Source organism: Prosopis cineraria, unplaced genomic scaffold (assembly GCF_029017545.1).
Source record: "Prosopis cineraria cultivar Desert tree isolate PC_DT_omini unplaced genomic scaffold, ASM2901754v1 PC10, whole genome shotgun sequence".
NCBI lineage: Eukaryota > Viridiplantae > Streptophyta > Magnoliopsida > Fabales > Fabaceae > Prosopis > Prosopis cineraria.
Genome location: NW_026555341.1, coordinates 28,630,956 through 28,657,579, shown reverse-complemented (window position 1 = coordinate 28,657,579; position 26,624 = coordinate 28,630,956). Strand labels below are relative to the sequence as shown.

Below are 26,624 nucleotides of genomic sequence, written 5' to 3'. Positions count from 1 at the left end.
TGGGGAAAAATTAACAAATAAACTTTTTTTTCTTACGAGGATAGGTTCGGTTTTTTATAAGTGCAAGTGTAATTGTAACACATTGACAAACTTTATCGAAGTTTTCAGAAATATTAACAAGCAAACTCCAGTTTTAACAAGGACATGTTCTTGTATATGTCATTTTCAAAACATTTATTTAAAACAAAAAAAATTACTAGTCAAACTTAGGTTTTGACAAGAACATATTCCATTTTTTACAAGTGCATATGTAGTTTTCACATTTATTGGAAACCTTTTACCAAAAAAAAATTATAAGTCAAACTTCAATTATTCACAAGAACATGTTATTTATTTTTTTACAAGTAAATATGTGGTTTCTACATTTACTAAAATTACCAACATGGCACAAAAAAATTAGGAAAAATCACCATGAAATTCCCACAATCATTCAAAATATTCAAAAGTTCCATAAAATCTCTAGCTGTCAAGTCCTTTAGGACTTGGGGGAGTATAAAATTGAAATGACAATAATTAAAATGCTCATGTTATAAGATGCGTTGTTCACAACTTGACTACAGTCATTCACCATTCACTACACAATAAAAGCTATTAACAAGTGAGATATTTATCATTCACTTAAGAAATTCACACTTATCAATCACCTTTGCCCTATGACGAATGACATTTGCCAAGTTGTTAAGAAGGCATCTTATAATATAGGCCTTTTGATTATTGTCATTTTAATTATATTCACCCTTAAATTGCCTTAAGTTGTCAAGGACTTGACAGTTATTTATGAATTTCATAGAACCTTTTTAATATTTTGAGTGGTTATGATGACTTCATGATGATTTTCTCAAAAAATTTATGAGTCAAACTTCAAGTTTTTACAAGGACATGTTTGAATTTTTTATGAAACCATGTTCAGTTTTTTTTTTTTTCAAGTTAAACTCCAATTTTTTACAAAGGACGTACGAATTTTGATAGGAAAATGTCTGTGCTTCACAAGGTGGTGTTGTGATTTTCACATGATAACCCAAAATGTTATCGATCCAAATACTCTTACTATCAAAAGAAGAAACCATGCATGGAGGAAAATGTGAAGGATAAATACAATATTCCAAGTGAAATCATATCCAAATTTCGCTCCTATTGTTAAATCAAGCCAATACAATAATGAGAAACCTCCAAACCAGAATCAAATTAAATTTTTGGTTTATTAAAAGGATAATGAAATTTTTTGTTTATCAAATTTACCCTAGCTATCGATTTAGTTTCTGGAATTTAATTTTTATTAATCAAATCCTTTAAGTTTTTAAAATCATACACAATTAATCCTTTTCTGTTTTAAGAGAAAATAACATCAAAAGGACTAATTATTTATGGTTATGATAATTGAGGAACTTATTGATAAAGATTAAAATTTAGATAATTGAAAAAAATTAAGAGACCAAGAGTTTTATTATTTCCAAGTATAATTAAACAACAAATAATTTAATTGCATGTACAACAATTTTTTTAAAAGATATGTTATCCTCACATAAATTAAAATGTAAGCTACATGCATTTAAAGTGTTTATTTTCAATCAAATTAAGACATAAATATTTTTATATATTATTTATTCTATATCAAACTCCCGTTAGTAATATTGTTAATATTCTAAAACCTATTTTCTTTTATTTGATTACATAATACTACCTTTGTTCTAAATTATAGGGCACTTTGAAGAAATTTCTTCATCTCAAAATATAAAACACTTTGAGTAAAATAATGTTTTATTAAATGAGTCAATTTTAATATTATCCTTCCTCTCTTTATAATTAATGTTAGTTTCTTTTCTTTTCAATATAGTAAATGATGAATATTTTTAAAAGTTTATATTTTTTAAAAAAAATTTAATGAAGTTTATTAGTATGTGAGATTTTATTTAAAAGTGTCTTATAATTTATAATAAAAAAAGTAGTATATTAAATATATAATGTTAAGATTTAAGTCTTTGCTCGAATAATAATGAGTAAAACGTCTCCCTCTCATCTTTCCATTTGTCTCTACTGCAAATCTCCATTCACACAAGTTCATGTATCTACAATGAACTTTTAAGTATATATGTCAAAGAAAAAGGAGAAATTCATGAACATAAAGTATTGATACACAATGTATTCTCATATAAAGATGCATTATCTTCTCTTCTTAGCTTTTTTTAAAAAAAAAAATATCAACATTACCTGAACTCTATAAATAAGAGGCACAAGTATGAGACAGTTGATATTAAGGTTGTGAGAATAATAGTATTATTATTAATCAACTTATATAGTAAAATTTGTTAACTTATCATTGTAGAACTATATACAACTACAACACCATGTAGTTCTACAATGATTTTTTTTTTTTAAAAAAAAAAGAGTTTTCTTTCAAGAAATTGAAGTTGCCTGAAACATTAAATGGTGCAGCCATCTTCGGTTAGTCATGATCAGGTTATGGTGATTTATTATAGAAAATTGATATGTAAAATTTTATCTAACAGTGCCTTATAATATAAAATGAAGGGAGTAGTATATTAAATATATAATGTTAAGCATTTAAGTCTTTGCTCAAATAATAATGAGTAAAACGTCTCCCTCTCATCTTTCCATTTGTCTCTGCTACAAATCTCCATTCACACAAGTTCATGTATCTACAATGAACTTTTAAGTATACATGTCAAAGAAAAAGGAGAAATTCATGAATATAAAGTATTGATACACGATGTATTCTCACATAAAGATGCATTATCTTCTCTTCTTTCAGACAATTGCAGTCATTACTCATTACAGCCTTCAATGATGCAACGGAGCTCTGTTTCTTCTTCTATCTCTAGTAGCCATCTTCTGCCCATATCTCTCAAATATATCTGCCAAGTCAACTAACCCTACCTCTCTAAACTTTTTCCCAACCTCCTCAAACATTATCACACCTTCCTCATTGGAATAGTAATGCAAAAATTTATTATAATCAAACCTGGGCACCTCAAGCCCCCTGTTCGTCATCCTCTCCACATACTTTGTGGCTTCCAATGACTTGCCCGCTTTCACTAAACCACCCACAAAAATGGTGTCGAAATTGACAAGCGGATCTGACCCTTTCCTTCCTCTCTTCCCCAAATGCCCCTGCAACAGCATTATATATGTATGCATAGTTGGTTCACAACCTCTTCTGATCATCTCCCTAAACACCTGAGTTGCTTCACTTGCCCTTCTCAACCTCAAAAGACCTTTCATCAATCCATGGTAGACACTTATATCTGGTTCATCAATCCCTTCCACAATCTTATAAGCCTCTCTAGCTCTCCCTCTTGCTAGAAGCCCATATGTGAGAAATCCCATTGTTGAGTTATCAGCATGAATGCCCCTTTTGCGCATTTCTTCAAACACAACCTGTGCTTGAGTGATCATTCCCTTCTTACACATCCACTTGATCACAAGCTTGTAAGTTGAGAGACCAAGTTCATCTATCCTCTTCACCCTCATTGTGTGGAAGAGCTTCATAGCCTCGTCATACCAATTCTTCTTGAAAAAGGTGTCCATAATTTTCTCAACCACTTCCATGTCAGGCTTGAACTCTTCATCCACCATCAAATTCCAGATTTTTGAGGCTTCAATGACATCACCCCCATCACAGAATCCCCTAATCAAATGCTTGTAAGTATCCCCATTGGGTTTAATCCATTCTTTTAACTTGAAAACAACAAATCTAGCTTCAACAACTAGCTTGCCTCCACACATAGTCTCAACCACCTTGTTCAAAGTCCCTATATTGTATGCATAGTTATTGGAATTCATCAAGTGGAAGAGCTCCACACACTTCTGCAACTCTCTAGCAGCACCTAAAACCATCAATGCAATCTGAAAAGTCTTGTCATTAACCAAATGACGTCGTCCCATCTCTTGCAGAAGATCCCAAAAAAGCTCAATGTTCCTCGATTTTCCAACTACGTCAAGCATCTTGTTAAAGGAGACGGAGGTGTGATTGAATGATGGGTTTAATTGGGTGTACTGGAAGAAGCGGTACACAGGTCGCCATGAATATGGGAAGTTGTTGCATACCTGAATGAAAAACTCATGAGTGAGATCAAATTCGGAGGATTGGAGCTTAGAGTGGAGTCTGGGCTCCGGCAAGTTCTGCTGCTGGTAGAGAATGGTGCACACTCGGAGGAGCTGTTGAGGGTTCACCGGTGTGATAGGATTGGCAAGGTGGGGTTCCCACAAGGCAGTAGCTAGGGAGCGAAGGTGGTGACCAAGAAGAGGATTGTTGAAGGAGAGAATTGTCCTTCGAAGAAGCATTCTTGAGTTTTTGACAGAGGTGGGAGTGAAAATGAGAATATGCATTCCATGCTCATTAGATAGACGAGCGCCACATGCTCATCTCTTATGCACACCGTTTTGCTAAAAATGAAGGAGTCATAACCGTCCATTTCAACATAATCTGGCTGTTCATTTTTATTTTTAAAATTTCTAATGGTTCTTCAAATTACCTCAGCAACAAGGTTCACAAGTGGAGCGGAAGACTGAAATTGGGGCAGAGACTGAAAGTGGAACAAGTTCTGGAGCAGGAGAGAGAAGTGCTGCGAAGACTGAATGTAGAAGAGAAGGTGGGTAATGCACCTCTGCCATCGATAGCAACCATCTACACCTGCAATCAATGTCTAGCTAATAAGTTTCCACCTTCTCAATATACCTTTTTTTTTTAAAGTTACGACAGCTAATATAACAATGCAATGTTCATCCCCCCGCCCCCAACTTTACAATGTTCAGCGTATGTTAAACTGCACAACTTTCAGTAATGTCCAATGCAAGTATATCTATTACACTTAATGCAAGAATTATCATAAACTTGTCCAACAGTCTGCAGATGAATAGCTATCTTTTAAAATCAGCCTACATGTCAGCTCCTTCTTGCACACTTGTCTAGTAGGCTTTTCATTTAATATATCCATTAGATATCCATGCCCTAACTGATGGTACAATCTATCACTCTCCAGCATTCCATCTCAGTTTCAAATTGCACAGTTCAAAAGTTCACTGAAACTTTCTATGCCATAGTTGATGCCTTGACAATTGCTTGATTCTTGTCAAACAGAAAAATATCACATATAAAAAAGAGAAAAGAGAACAATTTTCAAAGAGTCTTTGAACTTAGTTGCCAATTTTTTCTTGTCAGATACGAAATTCAACATTCTCAACAAAATGCTACGACAATTTTCTGATGCATTTTCGACCCAAGGTTCTGGGCATTGAATCTCATTCAATGATTGTAGTTTAGGTCATTCAAAATCAACTCCATTTAGGTTATTTCTGATTGTGCCTATGCTATAGGCTTAGTTACTAGGGAATTTACACACGACCATCCCTACTACATATTTTGCAGGACACAAGAATGCTTATTAGAAGATTCAAATTTATTAGCGTTAATTTTATGTTTAGAGAACATGTTAGATGCGCAGATAGTCTTCAAAGGTATGCTCAGACTATACCTGATTTTTTGTGCCGCTTTAAGCATCCTCCGCCCTGGTTATATAAGGAGGAGGGGGAAGGAAGAAGTATAATGTCTCTAAGGAACATTTGTAATTCTTAGTAATGTTTGAGTCACTTTTCATTCAAAAAAAATCAGCTCCATTTTTTCAAAGGCTAATATCATATCAAAATTAAATAATATGTTTTGTCAATAAATTAATTTCCTTGCAAAACATTAAAAACAATGAAGGGAGATAAACATCAAAAAGAGAATTGAGACTTGTAAGAACTAACATGCTTATCACGGCACCACTTCCATCCTTCCACTATTAGTCCTTAACTATAGTGGCTCCCTGTATTTCCTTTTCTGGATAAAAGCTATAAATCTGTTGTTTAGTCCATAGGGAGATCAAAAAAAAAAAACTACGGAAACAACTACTCCTGAGGGTAACAAATCAAATATTATTTCTACACCAAGCGATAACACGACTTCATAAATACATATTCGAAGCAGAAGTAACGGAAAGTTTCCCTAATGTTGCGTGTAACAGTGTTAGGTTAAACATGGGCAACATCGCAACGGCACTAAAACACTTTTGAGTCAGAAAACACGAGTAGAACTTGGAAATCAGACAATGGATCACACACAATCATGAGTGGAACATATAAAATTTCCTATGCCTGTAATTGAGGAGCATTCCCTTCTTCCCTCAATTTCACATCTAATTTTGTCAGCAAATCATAAATCTGATCAGATTCAGCATGCATTTTATCACTAGTTACAAAACTATGAACCTCATTTTTACTTCCACCATACTTTGACCCACTATCTTTTTCAACCTATTCTCCTTTATCAATGTTCTAAGCTTTGAAGCATTATGCCAATTTTTCTCAACAGCATAGATATTTGATAAAAGTATATAATATCCCGCATGATTAGGATCTAATGAGAAAAGATTCATTGCTGCAATCTCCCCCATCTTTACATTTTGGTGTATCCGACTCGCACCAAGTAAGGCTCCCCAAACATGAGGCCCAACTGGCATGGGCATATGATTAATTATGTCCATTGCCCTATCCAATTCTCCCATGCGACCAAGAAGGTCAACCATTATCCCATAATGCTCTGACTGTGGCTTCAGTTGGTACTCATTTAACATCATATCAAACATCTTTATGCCCTCCTCAACCAAACCTGCATGACTACAAGCAGATAGAATTGAAAGGAAGGTTATATTGTTAGGCTTAACATCTGAATCGTTAACCATCTGATTGAATAATTTCAAAGCCTCTTCTCCTTGCCCATGGAGCCCATATGCTGCAATCATAGAGCTCCAGGCAACAACATCTCTATCTATCATTACTTTGAAAACCTTGTTTGCATTGTGTATGCTACCACATTTTGCATACAACTCAATGAGAGATGATCCAATAAATATGTTACTGTTGAACCCACTGTTAAGAACAAAACCATGTAGACAAGCAGCTTGTGGAAGAATCCCCAATTCAGAGGAAGCAGTAAGAATCTTCACTATGGCAACTGCATCTGGTCGGGTTCCATGAGATAACATGTTGCAGAAAACCTCCATTGATATGTGCGCCATCCCGATTTGAGCAGACCCACTTATCAAAGCAGCCCATGTGACCACATCTTTCTTGGGCATTCTTTTGAATACATTAATCGCATTTTCAGGCGAATAGCACTTCATATACATGTTGATCAGAGCTGTAGAGACTGCTACATCCAACTCAAAATCTTTATCAACTGCCAACTTATGAATTTTCATGCCTACTTCCAAATTGGAAGTGGATGCACATGCTTGCAATGCACTAACTACCGTAACTGAGTTTGGTTCCACACCTTCGTCAATCATTTTATTAAAAAGATCTAATGCATTGTTTCCAGCTCCATTATTGGCGTAACATGCAACCATTGAACTCCAAGATATAACATCCTTACTAGGCATTTCCTTGAACAGATTAGCTGCAATCTTGATGGCACCACTTTTTGCATATAAATTTAGCAATGAGTTGACCAATGCTAATTTAGTGGTAAAGCCCCTTCTTATTACAAACCCATGTATACTACTTCCAAGCCTAAAATCAGATAATTTAGCACAAGCAGAAACAGCACTAACAAGTGTAACTGGATCAGGATTCACATGTTCTTGCACAGTCATACAGGAAAAAACAGACAAAGCTTCTTTCGGATTGCCATTCTGCTCATACCCAGTAACCATTGAAGTCCATAAAACAACATCTGGTTTTGAATATTCCATAAAAATTTTGGCAGCATCATTCATTTGTCCACATTTTGCATAGAGTTCAATTAAAGCCGACCCCACAAACATGTCCATATCATTCTTCTTCTTGATAAATCCATGAATTGTTTTTCCCAATTCAAGCTCCAGAAGACCTGTACATGATTTCAGAGCAACTGACAATGTGAAGCTGTCAGGTCTGTCCTTAGCAGATACAGTTTGAACAATCATTTGGCGAAAAAGGCGTAAGGTCTCTTCCCATGCTCTCTTCCTACATAAGCTCCTAAGCATGGAATTCCATAGATAGGCAGTTTTGTAGGGTGTTTCTTCAAACAGTATATGCGCATGCCTCGTTGGTGCATATTTAGCATACAGCACACTAAGATTGGTTGCGATAAACCTATCATGGGTGAGACCTGATTTCAAACACTGTGAATGCAACTGCTCAATTACAATCTTACTACAACAAGTTTCCAACAGCTTCACCAAAATTTCTTTTCTTCTCATGTACAGTGACTAGTCACTTTCATAAATTCTGGAGTAGTTCAGTTGGCACTAAACAATCAAACGGAGTAACAAATATATTGCCACTGCCCACTGCAGCTCCAAAGTTGTTTAGTTGGTCTCTGCTAAAAAATATATATCAGACATGCCCTCATGTTTCTTCATCAATGAACACCCCTAGGGGTGGAAACAGCTCAGACCACGGTTTGGCCAAAACAGGCCTAAGCCTGCAAGCAGGCCTTTTCTAGGCTCTAGCCTGAAAAAGGCTATTGGATCATGCCTTAAAGGGTTTAGGTAGGCTTTGAGGTTTGAGCCTATAAAAAGCTGCATAAATGTAGGCCTTGAGCAGGCTTCAAAGCCTACAATGTGTAGGGTTTAAACAGGCTTTGAGGCCATTTAAAGCCTACATGATATTAAAATTAAATTAAAACCTGTAATAAATTCAAATAAAAATTATCCCGATATACCCAAATTATTGGAACAACACAACAATTCATCATAACCAATGACAACAACACAACAATAGCACTACTCCCTCTGTTTTTATTTATAGGAGAAACTATCACTTTTAATTTTTTTTTTTTTTATATAAGCAAAATTGCATTTTCCAATAGGTATTTATTATAAATTTCCTAAATTATCCCTCATAATTTTATCATTCACAGTCATAAGAAATAATTAATGAGGCTTGATTAACACAATTAATAAAAGATATTGTAATACAATTCTTTTATTTTCATACACATTTAATATAATTAACTGATTTTCTTAAATTGTGTGATACAATTTTTTCTCTTACAAATAAGTACGGAGGGAGTAGAACTTAGTACAATTGTATAACACCCCTAGCGACTTCATGTTCAGTGGTGGAGTTGTTACTTACCATTGGTTGACTTGAAGTGATTGAGGGAGTTGTAACATGCTCATTAATTTGTTGTTGAGATTGAGATCCTTGAAGAGGTGAAGAATCAACTATGTTATTGCTGTCCATTAGAACTTAGTACCGAGAGAGAGAGAGAGAGTAAAGAGCCACAGCTTCAATCATTCAATCCATATCAATCAAAGAAGATAATACTATGACTCAGAGCAATGCACCTTTTTTTTTTTTGGAATGAGGAGATGAATTCATTCAAAGAATGCTATACAAAAAACCAGAGAAAGCCAAGGTGAAAGGTCAGAGCAGTACCAATTCTTCCAAGACCAAAACTAGGCTTAGGATCAGTAGAAGAAAATAGGTAAACTAAGCTTGGATACAGGGCATGGATAAGTATCAACCAAATTTTGAACATGAGAATATCCAATAGAAGAAGATAAGTTAATTGAATATAACACAAGAGCCAAAATTTGAACACCTAGAGCTTCAATCGTTCAATCATTCAAACAGAAAACATTCAACCCAAACCTCAGAGCAAAAAACAAAACAGCATACTAATCATTACACCTGACTCAAAACGAACACGATATAAAGCATGTTTTATCGACACTGGAAAGGTAACGAACTCGGAGCAGGAAAGAAGCAGACGAACCTAGAGACCTCGAACGCGACTTGAGCTGACAGCAACGACGAAAGCAGAGAGGAGATCAGCAGAGAGCGACAACGACAGGAAAGGAGCAGAGATCAACGCGATAGGAAAGAAGCATACAGCAACGAGAACGGCAAGATATGAACCTTGACTTAAAGTTCTGAACAGCGAGTGCGAATACCGAAGATTATGCGAACAGCAGTGTGAACTTCGAAGCTTCGGCCGGTGCTCTACTCTGAAGCTTCAGATTGCTTTCGAAGAGAACATCGGAACGCCAAGGAAGGACAAGGATGAATAGCAGTAATTAGGACTAGAACCTTTTTTTTTTTGGAATTTAAGAGAAATTATATTAAAAAGGCAAAGTGAAGTGCATAAAAGATCCTTAAAAAGTAAAATTCCAGATGAAGGGATCTAGAATTAGAGAATCCGGAAAAGGGGAACATGGAAGCAGAAAAGGTGAAGTGAGGAAAAATTTGAATAAAAAAGAAGATATATGAATTGAGAAGACAACTTTGCTCTTCCACTAATGGAATCTGAAAATAGAGTCCTTGATGACAAACAATGTGCAAATCTTCAAGGGGAAGCTAACAATTGGCACTATAAGGATTCATAAAATGAAAGAAGGAAAGCCGAAGTTGTAGAAATGAAGAAAGTATTTCTTTTCTTTTCTTTTTTCTCCTACTAATTGGTGTAAGATTGTATTGTGAAAGGAAGTGAAAATCAAGCAAATTAAAGATATGTTTAGTTTCTGTTCTCATTTTTTATTTTTAAAAACTGTTTTATGATATAACTTTTAAAATTATTTTTAAAACAAAACAAAATAAAAATATATTTAGTTATTTAAATAAAAAAACAGTTTTAAAATTAAAAAATAAAGTGATAGTAATGATAGTAAGCAATTAATAATAGTGATTAATAATAAAAATTGATCAAAGTAGCTATAATTTTCAACAATCAAATTTAATATATTTTAAAAATAAAAAATAAAATGAAAATAACTTAAAGTTGTTTTTATTTTTAAAAGTTTAAAGTTGTTTTTATTTAAAAAAATAAAAAAGTTTTAAAACAACTAAATAAAAAACACTTGTTCAAATAAATTTTTAAATTTTTTTATTTTCAAAAACAAAAAACAGGTTTCAAAAAGTACTAGAGATCTTTCTTTTTTAACTCCAAATATCCCATCTTGTTGACTTGATGGGAGATTATTGCAACTATTAACCAAAGATAAAATAGGTATCAAGATGCACTCTGATCACTAAAGGTACCTTTTACAGGTTGAATGTTATTAACACCTTTTACATATTGAATAATATTAACAAGTACCCCTTGGTACATTGATAAGTAAACCTTAAAAAAATTACAACTTGACTTATGTTCTCCACAAGTAAGTAGTTTGAAAACTAAAGTGAGTAAGTGACAAGTAAATATTATTGAACTCATAACTAATTTTTATTAAAATGACAAGTTCATATTAACTTTTTTTTAATAATAAAAAGGATAATTTGATATATTAGTCAAAGCAAGGTAACAAACTACAACCAGGAAAATAATTAACTATTTTTAAACACCCTATCATTATTCACCACCTTACAGCAACAAAGTAAAGGATGATCAAAAACTCAAAAGAAAAAATTCAAATCATAAGCAAATTTAGCAAACAATTTGACACGCTCATCAGCTTCTCTATACACAAAAGCATAATAAATAGTCCAATCTCTTTGAATTAACTTTCTTACCTCTTGAATCACTTCATTGAATTGATGGTCATTAATGTTGTCTTTGAATATCATGTTTAAGGCTTCAATACAATCATTCTTAATTTCAACCTTTTTCAATCCAATCTTCCTGTAAATTTCCAACCCTTTGGTTATGCCTATAACCTCTGCAATTGTAGGGGGATAGGGATCCATTTTGCAACATATAATCCCTTAATCCAACTATCTTCACTATCATGTAGAACTCCCCTCTCCCACACATTATCCATGTTTCTTAGTATAAAGGTATCATTACTGAGTTTGATAAAACCATCTATTGGGGGATTTGAATGGTGGAGTCGTTCCTACTATTAAGTTTTAGAGCATAAGAACGGAGCAAGACCATATCCATAATAGCTTTAAATACACAACTTAATAAGAAGCATTCTCAATTGGTTCTTCTATGATAGACGACCTGTAAAATATGCCCAAAATGGGGTGAATTTGGTTGATTAAAATTTAATGCAATTCAAGCAGATATAAAGATAAATAAAGAATAATATCACCAAACAAGGCTGAGTAAAGGAAGACAAGTTTTTCTTAGAGTGTTTATCCTAACTCAATTCTAGCGACTTGAGCCTACATCCAATCTTCATGACATCTTTGAGATTTCTAACTAAATCTGCCAAGATTAAATTAGGCTCTAAGTCGTCTTAGTACAGACTTCTTACTAAATATGAAACTCTCCCTCTTATAAAGGTGATTATAAACCCTCTTAAGCTTCCTTAGCTTAATTTTCTCTATTTCAAGTAATGAAAATAGGAATAAATAGAGTAAGTTTAAAAATGAACTAGTCCTATTGAATATTTCTCTTTAAAAGTGAATTTACAATCAATGAAATTCACAAATAATGAATGTAATAGCATAAAGTTGTTAGAATTGAATGTGTGTAGTTGGCTCAATAACTTCTCTCTCTTCCTGCTTCATAAATAAGTCTTATTTATAAATAATTATTGAAATAAATTCGTTAGACTTATAAGCTTGCCGTTGAAGACTTCATCTTTATGTTTTCTGAGTTTTCCATTATTTGAGGTAGTAAAACAATGCTTTTCATTTGATTTGCGTGTTATTAGCACCTTAAGGAAAGTAACAACTATTTTCATTAAATGTTCTGACAAAAGGTAAAAGAAAGTAACACCAGTAGAGCAAAGACATATAAGTAAAAATAAATACATCAAAGAATGAATAAGAGATTAATGTCATAGATGGTTGTATTTAAGAGTATTCTAGTATGATAAGAAAGTAAATACAACAATTGGAAGCTAAAAAAATTAGAATTTAGAAGAGCTTTAAGATGCTTTGTTCAAGGAATGAAAAACAAAGCACAAATCTTTGAAGATATATTGGTAAGAAATGGAATATACGTGGGTATATGTGTGCATGAATGCATTAAGAGTGATAATGAAGAGCTTCATATGGGTAAATGAGAGATATACTAGTATGTATATGAATGTATTAAGAGTGACAGTGACGAGCTTCATACTAGTAGATGAGAGATATATTGGAATGACTTATCATAAAGGACATTGATTAAAGAAGATTTCTACCGGAACAACAAAAAAACATTTGGGTAGGAATGAGATATTTGGATAGAACTCTATTATATTGGTAAAAAAAATCATGCTAAGAATAGAGATGAACATTTTAGTAGAACTTGTTCATTTGGATAGGAAAGAAATCTTTAGGTAGATCTTCTATATACAGGTAGCAAAGTTATGAATAAGAGAGGCTAAGAATACAGGAAGATATTTGGTTAGGAAGGCACATACTTGGGTAAGAATTGGTCATACCGGTAAGAATGAGTTCCATCGATATGTCCAAGAAAGATTTCGGCACAAAGTTTTAATTCAATCTAATTCAAGCTGTAATCAATTCAAAGATAAAAAGCAATTCAAATAACAATTAGATATATTTAAATAGAAAAGAATTATTGAGAAGGAAGGTTAAAGATCTTAATCAGATAAACTTTATTTCCTTAAATTTGCCAATAACAATTATTTGCAAAATAACAATTTGTTTATTTTGTAATCGTCAAAATCAAGGTTCAACACAACCTATTGCATCAAACATGCTAGAAGTCGTAATAATATAACCAAGTAGGAGCTTCCATGGGATTTTCGTGGTATGAGCATTACCAATATCAATTGTCATATCCCATAATATCTAGTCTTCTCCTTCAAATGTTGAAATTACTCCCACTTACTTGGTGCTATGACTTTGTTCCATTTGTCTTGGGCATGTGGGGAGCAATCTCTAAGTAGATGCATAACACTCTCCTCCTTGCCATAACCCATAGGGCATATTCTTGATGATTGGAAACCATGTTTGGCATAGAGGGAAGAAATATGGACTTTATTGTGTGCCACCATCCAAAGAAAATATTTAATTTTCTTAGGTAAGCTATAATGCCATAATATTTTTTATAAATAAGTCAAACTTGAACGTTTCTAAGGCAAACTCCATTTTAAACTCGAATCATCCAGACTCAAGCATGAAATGTCACTATAGTAAACTTCAAGCTGATACTGTAAATAATTCAAGTATGGACACAAAGTTCACTCAATCATGAATCATAACACAAAAGTATCTCTAAGACATTTCCCCATACTATGTGCCAAAACACATTTGTGCCACTCTCTAGCTTAAGCATGAAATGAGTTACAATGAAGTGTCTAACTTCTAAAGTCTAATTCAAGCGAGATTCACTCTAACTCAAGCTTGAATTGGATCTATTAAGTCCTATCATGTACAACGGATAGCCAACACATGTGTGGCGCCTGCCATATCAAGCGTGAATTGGATAAATAAACATAAGTGTATTCTAAGGTTTGACACTTAAGTCCAAAGGACTTATTATGAGCCTAGAATTAGTTCAAACATGATGCATTCTTGCCATTATTAAAACATATGGTAACTCTCATTAGTTTTTACAATTGAATCTAGAGAAGAACGAAAAAGTAAACTTATAAATCTAAGTCTTCTTTTGATCTCATATTTTTGGAGGTTTTGTCACTTTGATGATGTTTATAATTTGCACAAGTGACAAACTCCTTTCTCTTGGCTTTATCTTCATCAAAACACATGATTCAACAGAATCGTTTGGTTCTTCAATAGATGTTCATATGAATTTTTAATAATTCTTCACATTATAGTTAACTTGGAATGGCCTAACTGATGATGTCAAATGATAAATGCATCTTGATTAGTAAACTTTTTGTTTATTGTTGCATTTATTTCAATTGTATTAATATTTATATAGCACAAACTAGAAGATAATGTGGATAATTTCTCTAGAACACATTTATCTCCAAATCTAAAACCTATAATATGTAGATATTTAATATATTTCTCATTTGTAGTTTCAAAATATGTTACCCATTTCGGAGGATATCTTTAAAACTTAACAAAATTCTCTAAGACTTAAATGAATATAATACATCATTGACAATAATTTTTGTTTGTTTAGATAATATTATAATTTCTCTTTCAAAGCTATCAATTAATTTGGTATTACTCGCTATAGTATTGATGCTCCCATCCCTTATTGTTAAATAAAAGAAATTATTTTTTATCTTTTAGTATGATGTGCTTTGCAGCATTATCCGTAAGGCATATATTTTTATTCTTGTGTTCAATGAAAGAAAGGGAAATATCCATATTCTTCGACAAAGAGAAAAATGTATTAAAATAAATATTTAATGAAACAAAATTTATTCCAAGCAATAATGATTTTATTACAAAGAAAACAAGGAAGCTAAATGAAAACATAAATAAAATATAATTCAAATTGTTCTAAGTATTTCTCAACCAAACTTTTTTAATCTTGATTTTTAAAGAAATCAGCCACCTCCAAATGTGCCATAGCATTAAAGCCTTTAATACCATTTAGCTCATTGATATCACCATTCTTATATGCAAAATTTGCCTCAACATCCTCGTTTTGATCAGTGAAATTTGCTTCCACATAGTTTGAATTCCTTTTTATGAAGGCTTGAAAAGTTTTGCTAGATGCTTAAGTGTAGGACAAGTATGTGACTCATGCCACTCATACCACATTGATAACATTGATTTTCAATAGTTTTTGAGGGACCACTCTTATCTCTTTTTTGCCCTTAATTATTTTGCTTCTTTTAGTGAGTATTAGGATTATAATTAGTATCACCATTATGATAATAATGATAATCAACACGTTCCTTGCCATGACCACGTGCATGGCTGCGACCCTGACCATGATAATTACTATGTATAGTCAGATTCATTTTTAGGGAATGAAGCTAATTTAGTAAGACAGATTTTATGATTTTTTATCAATAGCTCATTATTTTGTTCAACCATAAGAAGACATGATATTAATTCAAAATACTTTTTAAAACTCTTTTTATAATATTGCTGCTATAGAAACACATTTAAAGTGCGAACATTTGAAAATGTCTTCTATAATAAGTCCTCATTAGTTATTTTCACACCACATAATTTTAGCAAACAACTTATTTTAAAAACAGCTCAATTATTTTCACTTATAATTTTAAAATCATCCACTTAAATGGATCCATTCATATCAGGCTTTTGGTAAAAGCATCATTTTTTGGTCATCATACTTTTCTTTTGAATTATTCTGCAATTTTAGTGAATTTTTTATTATTAGGTACTCAATTTTTAGCCCTTTATGAAGATAATGGCAAATGAAAATCATTACTTTGGCCTTATCTTGATTGGTTGCCTCATTTCAAAGTAAAATTTCATTTTCTAGACCTTTGACATCTAAATGCATTTTAGCATCTAACACTAAGATAGATAATTTTTTCTTGTAACATCAAGAGCCATAAATTCAAGTTTGGTAAGATTGCTACAATCTAAACTAAATAATAACAATTAAAATTATGACAAAATTAATATATAAACCATAATAAATATTATAGTAAAAAAACATTTGTACAAACACTAAAATAATAAATAACCATAATTAGATCATAAAATATAATTCATAATGAAGCATAAATATAAAAAAAACACAAATATAAACAAACAAACTTACTAAATGCATAAGCACAATAAAGATAAAGAAAAGCAATAAAGCAAATAAATTAATTAAGTACTTCCTCTATTAAAAAATATAAGGCATTTTTAACCAAATCTCACCCCAATAAAGCAGTTATATACTTTTAAATTAACTCTATCTTTCTATATTCACCACTATTAAATACTCTACAATAAATATAAAGTCATTATTAATAGAGACAATTTTGAAAAAAAAAACAATGATTACACTTGAAAGACTAAAAATGCCTTACATTTTTTAATATCCAACTTCTCAAAAATTGCCTCACATTTTTTAATGAAGGGAGTAATTCATATGATATTAATAAATAAAATAAATTATATTAACAACATAAGATGATCAATATATATACATATATTATTAATTTAATGGAGGACTAAAAAAATAAGTAAAGATGACATCAAATGTATATACATAAAGAAGGAAAAATAAGTATATTAATATTTATAAAAATATAAAAAAATAAAAAATAAAACAATGAATGGTTGATAATACTAGATTAAATTAAATCGTCAATCACATGATTATTTTTTAAATGAACAGATTGGAGAAATATAAAATAACTTTATTAAGGAAAGGAAAAAAGAGGAAAATAAAACAATGACATAAATTGTAATAAATGCATAAACAGTATAACCATGAACATTAATAGAGTAATAAAATATAATGATATATGATATAAAAGCTCACACCTTATTTGTTAAGCCAATTCATATTGATAACATATTATAAAAATATAATTAATACTTCATTCGTCTCAAATTATAAAACATTTTTAGAAAAAATTTGTCATTCTAAAATATAAAAAACTTTGAGAAGATCAATGTTTTATTAAAGAGGCTTATTCTAATGTTACACTTTCTCTCTATTTAATGCTAATTAAGTGTAGATTTGAGGTTATTAAATGAAGAATATGTTTAAAAGTTTATATTTTTATTTTAAAAATATAAAATTGCTAACTGTATTTAATAAAATTTATTAGTATGTGAGATTTTATTTAAAAATATTTTACAATCTAGGACAAAATGAGTATAAAGAGTAAAGAAGAATAAGACAAGACAATAAATGGGAGAAACAATAGAAGATAATTTCTTATTCACTTATGTATATATGTTTTGGAAATAACATCTATTTAAGGATCTTTAACCAATTTAATTCTATTTTAATGTTACAAAAATATAAAAAAAGCATACAATGATGTATTACATGACCTTTACAAGTTATAAAATATTAATAATATACTATTACAAAAATATAAAATGTATATAATAGTGTATTATATGACCTTTACAGGTAAGAAACCCTTCTAAGTCATTTATTAGAATATTGGATAGGAAAACTAAGAGATATTTATAATAATTAATTAAATATGAGAACAATTCTTTCGCTTTGTTAGCGACCTCAAATCAGTACGACAACGATTTCCGCGCTTCTCTTTGAAAATATTTGATCCGACGGTCCAGACCCGATCTTCTCTCCACCCCACAACTTGCTCGATCTTTCAGCACTTCACGCCCTCATTCTTCGCAATCCATTTAAGCGTTCTTCTTCTTCCCTGTGATCCCAACCTAACCCTTCCCGCGGTTTTCTTTTTCTTCTTCGTATTCTTCGACTCTAGATTGCTGGTGTACTTGTTGTTGTTTCTTTTTTTCTCTGATTACTCTCTACAACAATGGCTTCGGACAATGAGAGAGAGACCCACGTTTACCTGGCCAAGCTCTCTGAGCAGGCCGAGCGATACGATGGTAACGTGGTTTTTTTTTCCTCCGCCCATTTTGTTTTCCTGGGCATTCTTTATTGCGATTTCGCTTTTAGCGTCAGTGTTGCTATTGATCTGCCTGTTGGGTTACATTGTGCTTCTGCCTTCTGTTGGATCACGTTACGAATTGCGGGTGTAGCTTTTCCGACACTTTTGTTTCGATTAGTTGGAAATGTCACTCTAATGCTAGAATTTGTTTTGTCATTTGGATTTCTGTGGTTAATTGGAAAGCAAGCGGGGCATGTATTGTGAAGAAACTGTTCCCCCGTCCCCTTTTTTGATCTTTTCCTTTATGTTCTTCAATTGTCCTCAAATTTATGTTCTCTTGTTGTGCTTCTAGCTTTATGAAGACAAAAGCCCTTTAGTTCTTGTTTCTCTCAAGTTGGTACTGCCTCCGGTTAATCATCCTTTTAACAATTGCACTGTTTAAGAAAAAGCGGTTCTAATCAATTAGTGGTCTTGAATTTTTATAAAACTATCATAAAATTTCGAAACTACCCTTCATTGAATAGTATTGATTGCTCCCTCTTCCCAATAAATTGAGGGTTAATCATGTGAAGGGTATTTTTAAAAAAATACATGATAAATGCTTCACTATATTTTCCAAAGGGTATTATATTATAGACCAGAGGTTGAACATGCATGGGAGTTAAAAGTCTCACTGTGCACAGAGTTCTACATTATGAATATTTGCATTTGTGATGCAGAAATGGTTGAGCATATGAAGACAGTGGCAAAACTTGATCTTGAGCTTACTGTGGAAGAGAGGAACCTCCTCTCTGTGGGATATAAAAATGTCATTGGTGCAAGGCGTGCATCCTGGCGTATTATGTCTTCAATTGAGCAGAAAGAAGAGTCTAAGGGAAATGAGAACAATGTCAAACTGATCAAGAGTTACCGCCAAAAGGTTGAGGAGGAACTCTCTAAGATTTGTGGTGACATTCTGACAATTATTGATGAACATCTTCTACCTTCTTCCACATCTGGAGAAGCCACTGTTTTCTACTATAAAATGTGAGCCAGGCTGCGTTTCTGCTTAATTCAACTATTGCATTACACTCTTTGATTAATTCATTTCCTCTTCTAGTCCATGCATCTGATTACTTCTTTCACCTTCTACTTCACTGCATATTTGACTTCTTTAAATTGATTAAAATATTAGATACTGTGTGAAGAAAATATAGTTCTATCTCTTTTTATTCTCTTGCCCTTGATCCTACAGGTGTTTGATGCCATGGAGGAGCCATGAAACTATGTATGAGTTTATCTTCTATTGCCATTCTCCATCCCTGATCTCTGTCAGCATCTTTTTGATGCAGGAAAGGTGACTACTATAGGTATCTTGCTGAGTTCAAGACTGACCAAGCAAGAAAAGAGGCTGCTGAGCAGTCCCTCAAGGGATATGAAGTATGTGCCTTTCTTTATTTTAGTGTTGAGTTGATTTTTTATGATATTGCCACTTGATGCAGTCCTCTATTTCTCATGTCAGGCCGCTTCAGCCACTGCTAACACAGAACTTCCATCAACACACCCGATCCGCCTTGGTCTTGCGCTTAATTTCTCTGTGTTTTATTATGAGATAATGAACTCCCCTGAAAGGTAGTTCTCTGATTCTCCCTATCACAGATACAAGGGTACTAAGCTCGAGCTGCTTGCTTGCTAGCTTTTGTCCTAATGTTATCGCTGACACTTACAGGGCATGTCATTTGGCTAAACAAGCTTTTGATGAGGCAATTGCAGAGTTGGATACATTGAGTGAAGAGTCATACAAGGACAGCACTCTGATCATGCAGTTGTTGAGAGACAACCTGACTCTGTGGACCTCCGATTTGCCAGAGGATGGAGGTAGGGTGTTGATTGAAACTTCAAATGACATAGGGTGCGTTTGAGATTCACCCTGGACAATATCATTCTGTAAATTATTGAAAAATGTTGTCCAAGACCGTTAGACAAGCTTGATGTACAGTGAATTAGAAACATTCCTCCAACTTAGACCCTCCCTTTCCCAACTATCAAAGAAAATCAAGTTGGAAGATTTTCAAATGGATAATGAGTTTTTTTCGATCATGAAGAGACGTGTAAGTAATTGAGTATTGTCTTTAGTAATACTTATGTATGACATGCTTATATGTCGATTATCCGTGACTTGACTGTCTAATTCTTTTGCATATGGATGTACCTGAAACTCCAGCAATATAACTACAGAATTTGTTGCCTCGGATCAAAGTCACACAGTTTCAAATATTATTGTTGAATAACTCCAAGCTAGATAGCTGCATCAAGCTTCGTGTTATGTACCCTGTAGTGCAATTGAAATTCTTCTTATGCTGAGTTTCGAGTAATTAATTCTCTGATGCAGGTGAAGATAATACCAAAAATGAAGAGGCCAAACCAGCTGAACCTGAGGTCTATTTTGATAATTATTTCTTTTCTATATATTATATGCATGATTTTTCTATGGCTGCTTTACACACACACAAGGTTCTAAATTCAGGATGTGATATTCTTTATTTTACAGAAGAACTAAGGTGGCCTTGAAGCTGGACATGGTAGTCTGATATCTCTAAGTTACTCTGCAAAGAGGGCATTTTTAAGCTTTTCTTGCCATGGATTTGGACCACATAATGCAGACAGTGGCTACTTCGTAGTTCTCATGCCTTTTTTTTTAAATCCACTCAAAGCTAGAAATGCTATCTGCGGCTGTCCTATTTTTTTTGGGCTTTACTACCCTTATTTTTTATTTCCTAAGTAAGCCTATGGATGATTTGCATTTACTTTTATGAGCCATTTCTGTCTTAGATCCTTTAGAATGATTTTCTTTTGTTTATTTTCGTTGTCCACTTGTTTTTAACATATTTCGATTTGGAATGTGTAGCAAAGTTTCTATACATTGACTACTAGAAAATGTGGTTATTCAGTTCATTATTAAGGTGAATGATCAAATAAATTGATAGAGATATCCTATAGACTTTATTCTAATAGATGATCATGCTAGTTGAATTAGTAGAACAAGAATTCCATACTGAGAGATAGAGGAATGGTATATCATTGGAACCAAAAAGGGGTGGAAATGATTAGCTTATGAAAAAGAAATATTGTATAACCAACAAAGGTTGGTCCATTTTGCAAGGAGCGGGCTTATAATTATAAGATTGTAAAATTAAATCCTGATATTGATATGAAGAATTTTTTGATAACAATTTATAAGTATTTTTGTAAGTGTTTTGAGTTTGAAAATATGCTTTAATCCTAACAAACTCTTGAGATCTAACTTAAACTTTTTCTTATATATATAAAAAAAAGAAATATTGTATAATTATCATTTTTCAAAGTCTTTCCTTTGGTTTTGCTTTTCTTTCAGGTTAGTTGGTTTAAATATGAAGACTATCGAAGTTAATATCATTTAAAGGCTTTATGAAAAAGGAGAAATTATTTTGCATATGGTCATAGTCATAAATGATTTTCGGATTCTATATATTTCCATGTATCTCCATATTATCATTAATATTTTGTTTCATTTTTGTGGATAAACATAAGAAGTCTACATTGAACACCAGGAAAATCTCTCAAGATATTGAGTGCGAAATCTCTCTCAACTAAATTATCACATATACAAGAGTTGAGATTTAATCCCTCAATCACTTGCTTAAGTGATTAATATTTTGTTTCATTTATCACATATAATTGTTTCATAAGTTACCCAAAGTTGCTCATCAAAACAATTTTTTAATATCAAAACATAATTTTTTAACCAACGGGAGTTGTATTTGACGGAATGGGCTAGTACGGGTGATTTCTCGTATCATATACAGATTTTATCCATTACAATTTTTCATAGACAGTTTTTTATTCTACATCTAAGCCTCCAAAGTGCAGCTTTTGCTTTAGAAGAACCTTTATCCCCAAAATATGATCTGACCCAAAATTAAGGGAGGGGAATGGAAAAAACCAGCTGTACACATCCAAAGCTGAACAACTGTCACATATAAAAATGTACATACTCCAAAAATGTTAATCCGTATCTTCCTTGACATGGTAACTTGGAGGCAAAGAGAAGACTTGTTCGCGGTTTAGTAATTCCATCTCTTCATCGTCTGGTTTCTGGGGAAGGGACATAAAGAGACTTGATCAGCTTTAAAATAAAGCCTAAAAAACTTCATGAGCATGAATAGAAACAGAAAAACCATGGCTTAATGATTAAGTACCAGCATTTCTATATTGTAAAATCGATCCAGCAATTGCAGGACTTCCTCAGAAGAGAAACTTCGATCAAAACTGTAAAACGACCATACTGAGATCTTCTATTATGTAATGAGAAGTAGATCTCGCTGATTATACTTGATAGTCAAACAAGCTACAAGGAAATAGTCGTGATTAGATGACCTAACCTCCTGCGTAAATATTCCATCAGACCATATATAACAAAGTGGCGATGCATGCCTGCATGAAAAAGTATTAACCATTTAAGCATGCATAAAAAGTTATAATAATTCACTCCTTTATTTGGCAACACCATGACATTAGGAAAGCTCTGTAAAATTGCCACAAGTTGTCATCCATCTTAGCATAGCTCCTCTTCATACGACAAAAATAATATACTTGTCATATAACAACTAGCTAAGAGAAAGCGACTATTTGAACTGCACGTGCTTGTACTTGCTACTATAAAATTACCTGACCAGGATAAGACCAAATTGCCTCCACCAGGATTCAAGTCAGTATCATTAGAACATCAAAATTATTAGTTGGTACTCATGAGTTACTTGATGGAGGTTAAGGTTGAAAGAAGACCAAACTTCATGTTTGTCAAAGTAAATTCTCATTTATAAAGGAAGCCAAACGATGTCAAATCTCATGAATTAGAATAACTTAATGGCTTAATGCTATCTTTGCACGTTTTAGGAACATAGTTTCAAAATGAAAAAGAAAGGCGTAGGTTAGGAAGGGCAAGGAAGGAATGGAAAATAATACTACCATTCTATCATTTGGATGTTTACAGAAGGAAGTACAGAAAGGGGGGGAATTATTAAGCTTAGCCCACATGAGACATTTTTATCAATTTCTTTTGGAGGATTTAGTCGAAAATAACACAGGATTTTTAAAAAGCAAATGAATTGTCAATTAAATGGACACGGGATTGGCATTTACACCAAGTTTAAAACGCCCCCCTCTCTCTCATACACACAAAATAATAATCATAATAATTCTTTAAAAAAAAAAAATCTAAACGCTTCCAAATCCGATGAAGCTGGGAAAGTGTTTGTGTCCAATTGTTTGTAACAATGTTCCCTCAGCTAATAATGCTAACTAGCCAGTAGCTGCCCCGTAACTTGACAGTATGCGAGACGAGTTGCTATCATCAGCTAAATCATTATCTTTTAGGTGTTAGTTGTCATTACTGAAATCTCGAGCTGAAAGCAAACCAATCAAAATTAATCAGCATCATATAATTCTAGCAAAACAGAAATGACATTTTCCACAGACGCATTGAAGCAAACACAGATATTTCTTTCGAAGAAAGAAAACCTAAAATTATTGCAAATAAGCGACTTGCCTTGCAGTTTTTTTGGCGAATAAATTTGAAGACCCTGTAACAGTCTCAGCTCCAAATCGACCTGCGTTGGCTCCTATAACCAGATTTACAAATCAACATTTAATTCAAATGTTCCAGCGTGATCCTCTTATCGGTGAAAGAGAGATTAACCTTGGGTAAAGAAGAAGCAGAGGAGGGAGGAGCTTTGCATGGAGAATGAACAGACGCGCCATCTTGTTCCTCTTCCTTTGCTTTGCCTCCTCCACTGCCCATCTTCATGTAAGCACTTGAGTAATCGAGCAGCAACAAAATCTGTTTCAGCGAAGATGAATGTGTATATGTATTATCGGTGAAACTGTAAAGGAAAATGACCATACCCTTTTTTCTGTTCGCTAGGGTTTTGGCATTGGGCATTCGATCGGAAAGTCACCGAATTTTCGAAGAAACCTTGTGTTTTTTTTTTTCAAGATAGACAAGGATATCTTGTGTTGTTGATGAAAAAACTTTAGGCCCATAAAAATATGGGCCATATAGTCCATTTAACACCAACTAGGCCCAATGTCTTTCATGGTTGATGCTGGTAAGATACTTGGATTTTTTTTTTTTGGGAAAATTATTAAGAAGTCTCACGCAAAAATTTCAATTACCTTAAAATCTCATGAAATGTACAAAGTGATGTCAAGTCCCAAATCTTACGTAATTACAACTGAATAAAGGAAAATGATAATTTAATAAAGGAAAATAACAACTTAGGTATAAATTGTCATTTTTTTTACCAAGTTGTAATTGCACAACATTTAAAACCTTGGAGTGATTTTTCTTTGTGTTTTTTTTTTTTAACCAAAGGGACCAACAAGTTGTTGAACTAGTCCATTTGATAGTTTGCAGGTACCTCTTTGAAGGAGATATCTCCCACTAAGAATTTAATAACAACTATATATTAGGGTTTAAACTCAAAACCTTTGATTAAGAGGAATCAATCTCCTAACCAATTAGTCCAAGCACTTGGTGGTACCAATTTCTTTTTTCCAATCAATCAAAGTTAATCTAATTAGTAATAATTTAGCTTATAGCTTATGAGGTTGGAGTTTTAAATTCCACTGTCAATTTAGTAACTTTATTAATAAATAATATATAAATATTTTTATAAGTATTATTTAAGTTCAGAAGCATGCTCAGACTCTAGTAAACCATGGAGTAAATAAACTCAGTAACTTAACTAAACTTGTCTATGGAAAAAAAGTTTATTTTTTCCACTTTTTTTATTGAGCAATACATGTATGTTTGTGTGAATTAGGAAGCATGGATGATGTATCATGTATGTGCCACCCAAAAGGCCCGCATTGACCGGAGAAACACACACGTGTTGGTTAGAATCTGTTTTGATTTCTCTTATTAATTTTAAAACAAAAAATTACATTAAATTTTCTTAAACAATAGTTACTCATTCTTTCAAAAATGTAAAAACATTTTTAATCAAATCTCATACTTTAATAAAATAGTTAGTTATTTTTAAATTAACACTATTTTTTTATATTTTATCCCTATAAAATAGAGTGTTTTATCCTAAAATAAATGTAAAATAATTTATTTAATAGGTGCACTTAAAAAAAAAGGCATAATTACACATTAAAAAATTAAAAATATTTTATATCTTTTAATATCTAACCTCTTAAAAAATGTCTTATATTTTTAAATGGAGAGAATATTTTTTATTTAAATATATAAGATCTCTTTAAACAATAAATATTATGAATTTATTAATATATTATGTAGCTTAAATGACCTGATTTTCAATATTATAGTATTTATACAAAATTTTAAATGACTTGTAATATTCTGATGCAGGGGGAAAATGAAACTCCTTATTATTCTTAATTTTTTTTATTGTGAATGGTTGATATCAAAATATACAAATGTTTTCAAACATGTCACTTTTAAATTTTTGAACCTTTTTAATTTTTATAAAAAGTTATTGAAATTTAAATAAATTATATCATTAATTAATTTCTACTTCTCTTATTATTTTGAAAAAACATAAATGCAGAATATTTTAAAAACTATTTAGACTAAAAATTAATTAAATTGTTGATATTATATTACCTACACCCAAAGTTGTTAAACTCACGAGTTTAAATAAACTCATGACAAAAATGTAAACTTGTATTGCAAACTTATAAGAGTTTATCTCTATTAATAAATAATTATTAAATATTATTGTAATTAATATATTAAAATATAAATCATTGAAATTAAATCCATTACATTGATACATATATGAGACATAAAAATTTTAAAATAGGAAAACTTATTTTTGATATTTTTGTTTTCTTTTTTTTATAATAGTTATTGCATTTCAAGTTTTTTTTTTGAACCAGGTTGTATAATTTTTATAAACTAAATTCTTCATAATATATACTTAATTCACTCAACTAAAAAAAAGCTGACGAGCTTAACAAGTTTAATCAAGCTTAAATTTAATCTGAGTTTACGAATTAGTTGACACAATTTTATAAGTTGGAAACGTAAAAATGATAAACTCAAAAGTAAACTCGTGAATTTAATTGAGTTTACATCTTGTTCGAGTTTTTGAGTGATTTGACATGATTTTGTAAATTAAAAATATAAAATATTAAACTTATAGAGTTAACTTGAGAGTTTGACAAGTATGCCTACACCTGTTTAAGGTTTCCATCAAAGTATTAAAATTAGATTGATCATTGAAATGATCAAGATACTAATTTAAGAATTGATAGTCA

The 26,624-nt window shown here is 32.0% G+C and overlaps 4 protein-coding genes across 10 annotated transcripts; 1 reads left to right on the top strand and 3 right to left on the bottom strand.

The window, feature by feature from the left end:
* Positions 1-2,561: 2,561 nt before the first annotated feature.
* On the bottom strand, positions 2,562-9,902 carry LOC129322193 (putative pentatricopeptide repeat-containing protein At1g26500). Of its 6 annotated transcripts, none has more exons than XM_054968327.1 (3): positions 9,764-9,900; positions 9,121-9,188; positions 2,562-4,651 (listed from the first exon to the last, which is right to left on the bottom strand). In XM_054968327.1, exon 3 carries the CDS (start codon positions 4,345-4,347, stop codon positions 2,800-2,802), a length of 1,548 nt encoding a protein of 515 aa, XP_054824302.1. In that variant the 5' UTR covers positions 4,348-4,651; positions 9,121-9,188; positions 9,764-9,900; the 3' UTR covers positions 2,562-2,799. The 6 variants fall into 6 exon arrangements, with proteins under 6 accessions (XP_054824302.1, XP_054824307.1, XP_054824303.1 ...); XM_054968332.1 differs by lacking the exon at positions 9,121-9,188 and adding an exon at positions 5,767-5,839 and having other exon boundaries at positions 9,764-9,881; XM_054968328.1 differs by having other exon boundaries at positions 9,121-9,233; positions 9,764-9,879.
* On the bottom strand, positions 6,126-9,257 carry LOC129322192 (putative pentatricopeptide repeat-containing protein At3g01580). The gene is given in 3 exon segments (XM_054968326.1): positions 6,126-6,272; positions 6,275-8,359; positions 9,121-9,257. Coding segments are annotated over 2 exon segments (2,091 nt in total). The 5' UTR covers positions 8,241-8,359; positions 9,121-9,257; the 3' UTR covers positions 6,126-6,147.
* Positions 9,903-18,053: 8,151 nt separating the features above from the next.
* LOC129284617 (14-3-3-like protein GF14 iota) lies at positions 18,054-21,311 on the top strand. Its single transcript, XM_054920143.1, has 7 exons — positions 18,054-18,318; positions 19,040-19,346; positions 19,652-19,739; positions 19,822-19,931; positions 20,029-20,177; positions 20,692-20,738; positions 20,851-21,311. Exons 1-7 carry the CDS (start codon positions 18,246-18,248, stop codon positions 20,857-20,859), a joined length of 783 nt encoding a protein of 260 aa, XP_054776118.1. The 5' UTR covers positions 18,054-18,245; the 3' UTR covers positions 20,860-21,311.
* Positions 21,312-22,145: 834 nt separating this feature from the next.
* LOC129322866 (uncharacterized) lies at positions 22,146-24,322 on the bottom strand. 2 transcript variants are annotated; one of them, XM_054969310.1, is made up of 6 exons: positions 24,243-24,322; positions 24,037-24,177; positions 23,887-23,959; positions 22,721-22,772; positions 22,538-22,607; positions 22,146-22,433 (listed from the first exon to the last, which is right to left on the bottom strand). In XM_054969310.1, the coding sequence occupies exons 2-6, from the start codon at positions 24,142-24,144 to the stop codon at positions 22,344-22,346; spliced, it is 393 nt and encodes a 130-aa protein (XP_054825285.1). In that variant the 5' UTR covers positions 24,145-24,177; positions 24,243-24,322; the 3' UTR covers positions 22,146-22,343. The 2 variants fall into 2 exon arrangements, with proteins under 2 accessions (XP_054825285.1, XP_054825284.1); XM_054969309.1 differs by having other exon boundaries at positions 24,037-24,299.
* Positions 24,323-26,624: the final 2,302 nt, after the last annotated feature.

Excerpts from the sequence above, each read along its gene's own strand:
- LOC129322193 (XM_054968329.1), bottom strand. The coding sequence starts at position 4,347 with ATGCATATTCTCATTTTCACTCCCACCTCTGTCAAAAACTCAAGAATG.
- LOC129322866 (XM_054969309.1), bottom strand. The coding sequence starts at position 24,279 with ATGCCCAATGCCAAAACCCTAGCGAACAGAAAAAAGGGTATGGTCATT. Across the intron at positions 23,960-24,036 it reads CTGCTTCTTCTTTACCCAAG|GAGCCAACGCAGGTCGATTT; the intron begins GTTAATCTCTCT and ends ATCTGGTTATAG. Across the intron at positions 22,434-22,537 it reads TTTACAATATAGAAATGCTG|AAACCAGACGATGAAGAGAT; the intron begins GTACTTAATCAT and ends TCCCTTCCCCAG.
- LOC129284617 (XM_054920143.1), top strand. The coding sequence starts at position 18,246 with ATGGCTTCGGACAATGAGAGAGAGACCCACGTTTACCTGGCCAAGCTC. Across the intron at positions 19,347-19,651 it reads ACTGTTTTCTACTATAAAAT|GAAAGGTGACTACTATAGGT; the intron begins GTGAGCCAGGCT and ends TTTTTGATGCAG. Across the intron at positions 19,932-20,028 it reads ATAATGAACTCCCCTGAAAG|GGCATGTCATTTGGCTAAAC; the intron begins GTAGTTCTCTGA and ends TGACACTTACAG.